Raw genomic sequence first — 10297 nt, 5'->3', positions numbered from 1 at the left:
ACACTAGTCACGTGACCTAGCTGACGCAACAATACGATATACACAAGCCATGTGTAAGTATATTTAAATAGGCATGCATAGTTTAGTTCAATTGAATGTGTTATTTATAACAATAGTAGTTTTTTTCTTTTAAAAACATAACTATTTATAATGCTCCCTAAATAATAACAAAAAAAATTACAGTGAAAGCAATGAAGATTTTATAGGTTTTGAACCAAACTAAATAACAGTAAACCTTTTTTTGATTTATGGTATTTTCTTATTTTGATGTTTTGAGCTCTTTTGTGTTTAGAACAATATATACTAATTTTAAAGTATCAAATTGAATTTTTGTTCAATAAAAATCTTTCAAATGCGACTGTAGCCTTTTTTTACCCAAAACTTTGTCTTCGAAATAAGGGTGCATCTTATATTCCGAAAAATACGGTATACATTACAATGATAATATCACTGTGTTTACAGTTATTTCCTCCTAAATAGCACATTTTGTCTTGTTATAAAATAAGAGTTAATTGACACTGCTGTTGTTATGTTGTATTATTAATTTATAATAATGTGTTATAAACATTAAACACTTGTTCAGTTCCACATAGATTAACACCATTTTATTGTAAATTTTAAACTCCTACTAATAACACAATATACAAATTTGCATCAACTTGTTTTTCTGCTTGGTCAGTTGAAGTTCGAATTTGAATTTCAGATATAAACATGTGGATTCTTATAATAATAAGAATAAATGGAAGTAGTAAAAAGTTTTAAAAAAGTAGCTAAAACAAAGTTAATTACTATCAAGTTGAGTTTACAGTGTCATAATAGCTTTAACATAAATGCATAGCTGAACATAAGGAAAGATTGGAGATGTGTATGTGAAGCTGAATTCCTGTTAAAATGTGTATATTTTCATAGATGTAATTCAACTTCCATAGATGTAATTTGTAAGTTAATTGCTATGTTTATTAATACTTCAGCTCTGTTTTTGTTCATCTCAGCAAAATTTGGGAATGAATTCCATGTGGCAGTTTCCTTTTTCACAACACAGAGCTAAGAGACAAAAATTGTTTAAACCTCCCAGGAAATCATAAAACTATAAATTATGTCTTATTGTCTTCAGTATTGATATAGATGCAAGAATTTTCCCAGATGTAAAATCAACCCTGTTTGTACATGTAATACAAATCTCTAAAATGTGAAATAATTTTATGGACAAATAAACAGCCCACACCTAAACAATACATAGGAAATACATTCTGACACACAAATTGACTATAGGAAGTTTTTCTCAGATTATTATTTTAACCAAAAAATATGTAAAAGCTTCAAAATGAGAAGTCAATTATCAAATGTTCTTTATAAGTTGCAGACTTGTGTTGTGAAATATTTAGGAGACTTTTAAGTTCAATTTTCAGCAACGAAATTTGTATTTGAGAAACTAAATGGTTATAAATTGTTAAGCTGTTTATCACTAGAGATGTAAATAATTCCTCATCATAAGGATTATAATTTGTGTGCTAGGTGCTAAAGTAGAAGACATTATAGAGCGTGTTAATATAAAGGTTTTATTTAGGCCTTTAAGATTTTCCTGGTGCTACTATATCATTTGGTCAACAAAGATATTTACACTATAGCATGCAGTCTACACAGATACTATCATCTTCACTGTTTTACCTTTTCTTTATTTGCAATTGGCATCTTTTATTATAAATAATGCTTTGAATCTAATAAAGTACAACATACCATTACATAACATTTTTGTGGTAAATATAATTGTAATAAAATTAATTCCAACAATCAAAACTAGCACAATTATAACCTAAATTTAAGTTACTTATTTGGAACACACAACTTATTGAAGTATTATTATTTCCTGAAAAAAAATGTGGATAGATATAAATTATTTAGCAAGAAATTATGTTTTAGTGAATTATTAAAACAGTGATGATGATAGTATCTGTGCATGCTATAGTAGTATCGTTTTTTCTTGCACACATCTCCTTGAAAAAATTAAAAATTTGAACTCACCCTTTATTTCAAAATAAAATAATAGATTCTTGTTTGAAACACTGGCTTCTATTATTGCCAACAGGAAATCAATCCATAATTCAAACATCTTGTTAGAAAAATTAAACTGTACTCAACTGGAGCCTACCATTTCTTTTCCAAATCTGAAACTTGCATCTGCTTGTCCTGTTATATTTAGAATATAGCCCAAAGAAATCAGAGGCTTTTATCCTATTGATTCCCCAGATAATACTATAAACTTCAATAAGATCATGTCTTACCTCATGAATTTTAAGAGAAAGTAAGTTAAGAGAACATAGTATGGCATGTACCTATTAGACAATACTTCCCAGAGTCAGCCTTAGGTATTTGGAAGGCCCTATGTAAGTTTAAGAATGTATAGCTAAAAAATAAAACGAATTTTTACCCCCCCCCCCTCTCCCTCTCTCTCATGCTCCATATGAATCAGAAAAGCCTGGTAAAAATTATGATAAATTAACATTTTGAGTTTGGCTAGTGTAATATTAATTTTAATGGTAACTATAGTAACAGTATAGAATAAAAATTGTCAAAGGCCAAAAAAATATAAAACTTTAAATTTAAAGGTAAAAGTTCCTCGTTCAATCAAGTGGCCTCTACATTCACCTATTTTGACTTGTAATCAGTATGTCTATAAATGCACACTAAAATTGTATTAGCTTTACTATTAGCAAAACAGCATTGTCTTTATGGCTTGAGTAACTTATCCTCCATTAGCTAAGATACTTTTTTCTGTCACAATATTGAGTGAGTTCCTTTTAACCCTGGTTTCTGGAGGCTTAGAACATTGAAATGTTGTTCTCTTGTTTCAAAAAATCAAGTTTTGAAAAGATGTGACAAGAATTATCTGATGTGGATTGAGCAACTGAATATGTTTGAGAGACTAATTAAACTGAATTAATTGGAGACGCTGATCAAATATGAAAAATTTTAAAAATAAATGTTTAAGCATTCAAGATAGGTTTCTTACAGAAAAAAAGAGTGGGTGCAATTAAAAAAAAACTAGGTTGATGTAAGCATGAAATTTATAAAAAAAGCATCTTAAATTTACGTTGGCTAGAAATTATAAAAAAATTAACTGTACTTCTAAATACATTAAGGGTTAGCAAAATTTTAGGATGGGTGTGAAGCCTTTGAGGGATGATATAAAAAGGCTCGTATCTGATCATTGTGATATAATGTTTAGGGACAAGGGACCTATTGGTCCATTTAGGTTGTCCCATCCTCTAAATTAAACTCAAACTCTTAAATAAGAAAAAGAGAAATAAAAAACCTCAAAGCCAGACCTTTTTCATATAGTAATCAACCTTTTTCTTAAACTTACTTAAATTTACTGCCTCCATAACACCCAAAGGCCAACTATCCTGTTAGAAAAATATAACTGTTTTAGCTGAAGATGGCTCCTTCCCTGCCAAAATTTATATTTATGTTCTCTAGTCCTACAGTTCTCACCATTATGTAAGAAAAAAGATCATGTGTCAACACTATCGGTTCCCATAACAATCTTAAACACTTCAATCAGATCCCCTCTAACTCTTTTTTTTTTTTTTTCAAGAGAAAACAGTTTCAAAGGTCTTAGCCTCTCCTTGTATGACAACCCCTTCATCCCAGGCACCATTCTATTAGCCCTCCTCTATACCCTTTCCAACAATTCAATGTCCTTCCTAAAGTAAGGAGCCCAAGACTAAACACAATACTCCAGTTGTGGCCTAACCAGTGACCTATACAATGAAGTTATAATTTCTTTAGACTTGTATTCAATATTTCTGTATATACAACCTAAAATCCTATTTGCCCTTCCAATAGTAACAGCACACTGCTTGGATGGCTTAAAAGGCTGATCAACCACTAAACCAAAATTCCTTTCTTTTATAACACTGTTAAGGTTATCCCTATCCAAATAATCTTTTACAATTTTTGCTAATGAAGATTTAAGCAATTTTCTGTGTCCTGAATGCTTACTATATATAAACAAGATCCTTTGAATGAACATTATCACATTTTTGAGCTTTTGAGAAAAAATTGAGTGGATGGGACAGTCTGGATTGACTGACTGGTCTGTTGTTTCCCTTAAATGCTATTTTACGATAACTCAAATGCATTACCATGTACTTGCCGTAATTAAAGATCATGTGCTAGATGTATGTCCAACTAACCAACTGATAAACTTAGAAATCCCCTTGAGTAATATCACCCACAAACTGTTAATTTGCTAATTATACCCATATCATTAATGTAGATGCAAAGAAGAAAAGCAAATGTCCAAGAACTGACCCCTAAGGCATCCAATAGTAACAAGGATTCAGTTTGACTGGTCTCCATTAATGACAACCTTTTGCTTTCTCTCTTCAATTCAACATACATTCTGATTAAACTAGTCTTTATCGATGATCTACAAGTGTTTTTTTTTTTTTAATCTTAGTATTTTGTGTGGCATGCTATAAAGTGAAGGTGTGTATATTTGTTTAAATATGTTTAGAGTATTATGTACTGTGTTGGTTCCCTTATCTCAGAAAGAACATTGAGTTGTTTGAAACAATTAGAATAAGGCAGTTGTTGAGATTAACCTTGCAAAACTACTGGTAAATCATACCAGTTCTTCTGGGAATTTTCTGGTTGTATCTATCTAAAAGTAAGGTGTTGAAATATATATTTTAAATTAGACTATTTGAGACATTTGAAGCATATATTTTACATTTCTTAATGTTTAATCCCCAAAATCAGTTGCTTATAAATAAATATTTTGAGGCTAAAGTTTGTATAAAATCAACAAAAAACTTCTACCATTGTTTTATTATTATTATATGCCTAAAACCTTTTAAGCCTATGAATGGAATTTTTTTGTTCTACTAATACCCATTGCCACCAAACGTGCTTCCCTTTTCAGCCATAATGGTGTTATATTGTGTGTGTGTGTGTGTGTGTGTGTTTATGGCACAGCTAATAAGGCTATCTGTCACTGTCCCCAATTTTGACTTGCCAATAGAGAAAAGGCAACAAGTTTACAGCACCCACAGCCAACTCTCAGCTACTTCAGCATTAAATAAAGCATTTACTGTTTCTTTTTACATTCAGTTATGTTTCTAACTTGTAATTATATAATAGTATTTTTAGTGTTGCATAAGTTATAAATTATTTTTTTTACATTGTTCCATTTTAATTTGTAATTTATATAACTTTATTCATTAGTGTTAAATAAACTGTAAATTTGTTTTCTACATTTGTGTGTTCTGTTTGTAAGTTGTAATGCCACACCTTTTACTCACCTGAATTTGTGTTCTGGTGGAAGTTGTGATAGGTTTTGGCAAGTCTCAAACTCACAATTCTCTGATCATGGGGCAAGTACTCAAGAAGTGTGTTTATTCACTTAGTCATGCTAGCCTTTTAACCATGTGATACAATACAAATGTAAATGTACAAATTGATTTTCACTAAGCAACAGTAGCAATCGGAGATTGCATACTCTCCTCTGCCACCTCTTTTCAGGATTGCATGCATTTATATTGGATAATACAAAATTTTACCTTCAAAAAACTTAGAAAATCCTTCTCAGATCCAGATCATCTTTTGTAGTATGATGAGGAGTATCAAACTTAATGTGCCCATGAAATGTGGTACAAATCTGATCACACCTTACAGAGTTTTCACCCGAAAACTGTAAAAATGCCCTATCTCCCTATTCTAAAAAATGCTTTAAAATGATCCAGATTTGGATCTAGACCAAATGTGGGAAGGACTGTCCAATACTGCCTTCCTATCGCCATCTTGTGTAAAATTTTTGTGTACATCAGTCTGTCAGTTTTGGAGATACATGCTTGAAAACACAGACAGACAAGGACCCGATTGCAGGACAAGGATAATAACAAAATCAATAAATAATGTAACATTAAAATTTGCAGGTATCATTCATTTCATTTAGGTAAGAGAACAAAAACATGATATATATAAGTAGGGGGAAAAAGTTGGTTTGTAATTATTCAAATGATCCTCAAACAAAGGTCCTGGCTCAAAAAGCTTTATACATTCAAAAATGTCCAGAGAACGTCACTGTTAAATTTGCATGAATAAGTATCGTAACGAACCTGTCCACAAAACTTTGATTGGCACTAACTTGTCATCATATCAGGCAAAAGGTCCATGTTGTAATGATCATAATGAACTAATATTAGAATATGTTAAAAGTTAATTGTGTTCTTCTTGTATTATTGTACTAATATTTGCTAATAAGCCTTCGTGGATAACTTATTGTTTGTTGCTTCCCATTATTTGTATGTAAATTTTACAATTTTATTTTAAAAAACTATAGAATTTGAAACTCTACCAGTACTCTTTATGAGTAAGAGTTTCTCAGAGTGTCGATCACAATACCACACTATTCAATTGTTTAATGTACTTTGAAACATGCGTCAATCTACATACTTCTAATAAGTGTAGTAGCACTAAGCTCATTATGTTTGGCAACATTTCTTTTTCTGATTCCATTGCTTCTTTGTTCAGAGAAAAGCTTAATGTGTCATATAACATTATTAAGCTTAATGTGTCATATAACATTATTAAGCTTAATGTGCAGCTGTTAATAGTCCTCTTATACCCTCTATTTACCATTTGTAAAGTAATGAGCTTCATTATTCAGAGCATTGGTTCCCAAACTCTTTTAGTCTGAAGTTCCCTTGATCTGAAGGGAATGTATAACGATATATAACTTTAGTGTGGTAAATGAAAAAAGTGCCTTAGTAAAAACAATAACATCTTTTGCCATACTGTATCATTTAATTAGTTCAACATAATTTTTAACAGCTTATTGATTATTTAGAATTAAAATATTTCAGCAGCTTTGTTTGCAAACCATTTTTTTTTGGCAGAAAAGGGTTCATGTCTCCCAGGGAGGCTGTGGCTTGCACTTTGGGTAACACTGGTTTTGAGAAATAGCTTAACATATAGCTGTTAATAGTTTTTTCATGCCCACTCTTTTGTCTGTTATATGAGAAAGTTTTTCTTTCAAAATTCTGTGGTGCCTCGGAGATCAAAACCCATTCCAGGTTACTTTTTTATTATTATTAGGGGCAATTTAATGATGTAAAATAATATCAGAGAATATTTATAGACATATATGCTTATTCAACTAAAATCTGTACTGTGACACACAGGAGCATCATCGGCACTGTAGCTAAAATTATTTTATGAACGCCATCTATTTTTTATACTTTGTCATGGTTTGTGAGTATGTCTTAAATGTACAAGAAAAGTAAATTATAACCATGGGAATATCACATCAAGTTTCTGTGGGGCTTCGAAGGAGCATTATTTTTATCTATTTTATAAAAGCCAAACAGAAAATATATATATATATATAATAAAATAGTTACAACTAAGCAATATGTAAGATAGTGTGATCCTCACATGAGTGCCATTACAGCAGAACTAACTTGTAACACATGCTGACTCCAATAAAATGCATTTGTCTGGATGTTTTATTTGATGCACCTATGTGTCGGTGGCATTGGGTAACATACCTTTGGATGCACATGTATGTACAGTGGCAATGAATGTGTTAACTATTATATTTAAATGAGTAGTTTAAAGATATTGTTAAGAAAAATAGCTACAAATAGGACGATTAATCTCATGAAATAATCAGTTAATTGGGTGTATTCAGTTAATGATTAATCAATTAACACATTCCATTAATCACCCAGTTTTAGTAATCAGTGGTGGGAAAGGTTTTTAAAAATCTGATAAAATACACTTTGCAAATTCATTTAAGAAAGTTTAAAAATTTACTTGACAGTAAAAATAGTTTCCCTAGAGGAAAATCTTGCAAGTTGCTTGCAAATTCATTTAAGAAAGTTTAAACTTTTGGTGAATAATCAAAATCATTTCACAAGGAGAAAATCTTGCCTTACTAATTTGACATTCTTTGAAGAGGATAATTATAATATAAATGAGTAAGAGCATAGATTAGGTCAGTGCTTGAAGTTGGGGGGGGATGGTTTGAGAAATTTTTGAAACTGAGTACTATTTATATATATATATATATTATTTTTTTTTTTTCATGTATATTCTTGATTTATGGTAAAATAACTAAAATGTTAAAATTAGAAACTTTTTAGGAGATAAAGTTAGATTAGGTAAGACAATAATAAAAATTCTTCCTGAGATATACTTGCTAGAAGTTCATGAGTTATATAATTGGTTGCAGTAACATGAGCAACACATTCAGTAAGTGATTTACAATTTTACAGGGTTATTAGTTTGGCATAGTGGTTTAAAGAGTAATAAAACATTAAAAGTAAGTATAAACAAATGTATACTGTTACAAGTTATGGTATGAAAACCATGTTGGTTACTTTGGGGTCATGAACTCGGTCACACTAACTAACTCTATAGTGGGAGGGTTCATGCACTCCATCCTTATACTACTTTGGTTCATTCCTTCCTTGCACTTATATAACTTTTAAAGAAAAATTATATAGTTTCTTTCCTCAGTTCTTTGCTGTCATGAATATTTATTGCCTCGTCTGTTGAACATTTTCCTACTGAGAAGCTTATAGTCTACTAGAAGGTAGTGGGATGGTTTCAGGCCCTCCTTGAAAAGAGTGTGATAGCATCATGCTTCACTTAACCACTGGATTTTCAGAAATTGTTTCAAAAGGTCCTATTAAATAGGCTTGTTGAAAAAGTTATTTCTATAGGTATGGAAGATAAGTTGAAATGTTGGATTGAAAAATAGTTAGATGGAAAAAAGTATAGAGTTATTATGAATGGAATTCAGCCAAGTTAGATTAATGTCACAAGTGGGGTACCTCAGGTCTCGGTGTTACGGCCATCACTCTTTTCAATTTGCATCAGTGACATTGTTGAATGAATGGTCAACAAATTGCTTAAATTTGCTGATGACATTAAGGTCTTGGATGTTTCCAGTCTGTGATGAGGATGCTGCTGCTTTACAAAAGGACTTAGATTATTTGGTGAGTTGAGCAAATAAATGGCAGTGTGTAGATGAAGGCTAGTTATAATAAATGATAGGTAATGCATGCGAGTCAGCATAATTTTGATGGCAATAACTTTAAAAGTGTCACAAAAGAAAAGGATCTTGATGTTTTTATTGTTCAGTATCCTAAGCCAGCATTTCTCAACCTTTTTTGATATTAGGGAACAGTTTGCTGCCTCCCTAAACTGTCATATGTCACTAACTCTGTTGAGATTGTGTTTGGGGCTGAATAAATCTCATGCTACTTAATTAATTCATTAATATCAGAATTACTCAGAGTGACTAGCATTACTCACGTGACTGGTCATCCCCAATGAAACATAAGAGAGATCATTACCTCAAGAGATCACCTGGTTACCAGTGAAAAAGATAACTGTCTATCAGGTGATGCTACTTTATGTGAATGACACTGAAAAATAGATAGCAAGAGCAACAGTAACAAATGTTTTGTGTGGAAACTGCACAAACAAGAAATTTTGAAAATTTTCATGTTAAAAGTAGGAAATAGAAAACACATGATATGCTAATATACCATAGTGGAATTCCCTGAAATTAGTGTAACTCAGTAACACGTAGCAAACAAACTGAGCTTTTGAGGTCCCTTTTTTTCATTTGCTTGCCAAGTTTGGTGATTGAAAAAACAAAGAGAAACAAACTGAATAGTGCTGTATAATCTTTACATTCAATTTTTTTTCCATGTCAGAATGTATAAGTACATTTTCTTGTTTACAGATTAGATGTGTGTGTGTGCACCTAAATGCAGGTGTTTGTGAAAACAACCTCTTGAACTACTACAGCTGGTTTACAACTTGCTAATAGTTTCACCATGAAGAAACTTTTCTCAAAATTAGAAAACAAAATTGAACAGTCACCCAAGGAAGCAACCAGCTTTGTTGGAAAAGTATTTAATGTTGGCAAGTTTAGTGTTACTGTCGAAGACATAATTGCAGAAGGTAAGTACCTATCAGCTGTTGCTTATGTTTATTTATGTTTAGACTTTCTGTCCTGTTAATGAAAAGATCAGGGAAAATTTTCATGGTTTAAGCTGTGACCTAGTATTTAAAATATATATAAACATTCACCTTTGTGATAAATGTGTTTTAATCCTATCCACATTACATTTTAAGTTGAGTACCAGCAATTACTTGACATCAGTATCATAAGACAACTTTCTAGATAAGGGTAAGCTAAATGAACAAATGTAAAGTAGGCTGAAAAGGATTATTAATAGACGTTTTTGTATGTTATACATATTTAGAAATCTCT

At 31.2% G+C, this 10297-nt stretch overlaps 1 protein-coding gene across 1 annotated transcript in view; it reads left to right on the top strand.

Annotated features, from left to right (window-relative positions):
• LOC106461676 overlaps positions 1-10297 on the top strand; it is a 73344-nt gene that overhangs the window by 990 nt on the left and 62057 nt on the right. The window contains exon 2 of the mRNA XM_013921521.2: positions 9764-9984. Coding sequence (XP_013776975.1) covers positions 9858-9984 — 127 coding nt within the window. The 5' untranslated portion in view covers positions 9764-9857. The remainder of the gene's footprint in view (positions 1-9763; positions 9985-10297) is intronic.

This window comes from Limulus polyphemus, unplaced genomic scaffold (assembly GCF_000517525.1).
Source record: "Limulus polyphemus unplaced genomic scaffold, Limulus_polyphemus-2.1.2 Scaffold1009, whole genome shotgun sequence".
NCBI classification, from domain to species: Eukaryota; Metazoa; Arthropoda; class Merostomata; order Xiphosura; family Limulidae; genus Limulus; species Limulus polyphemus.
This window is presented reverse-complemented; position numbering and strand designations above follow the sequence as displayed.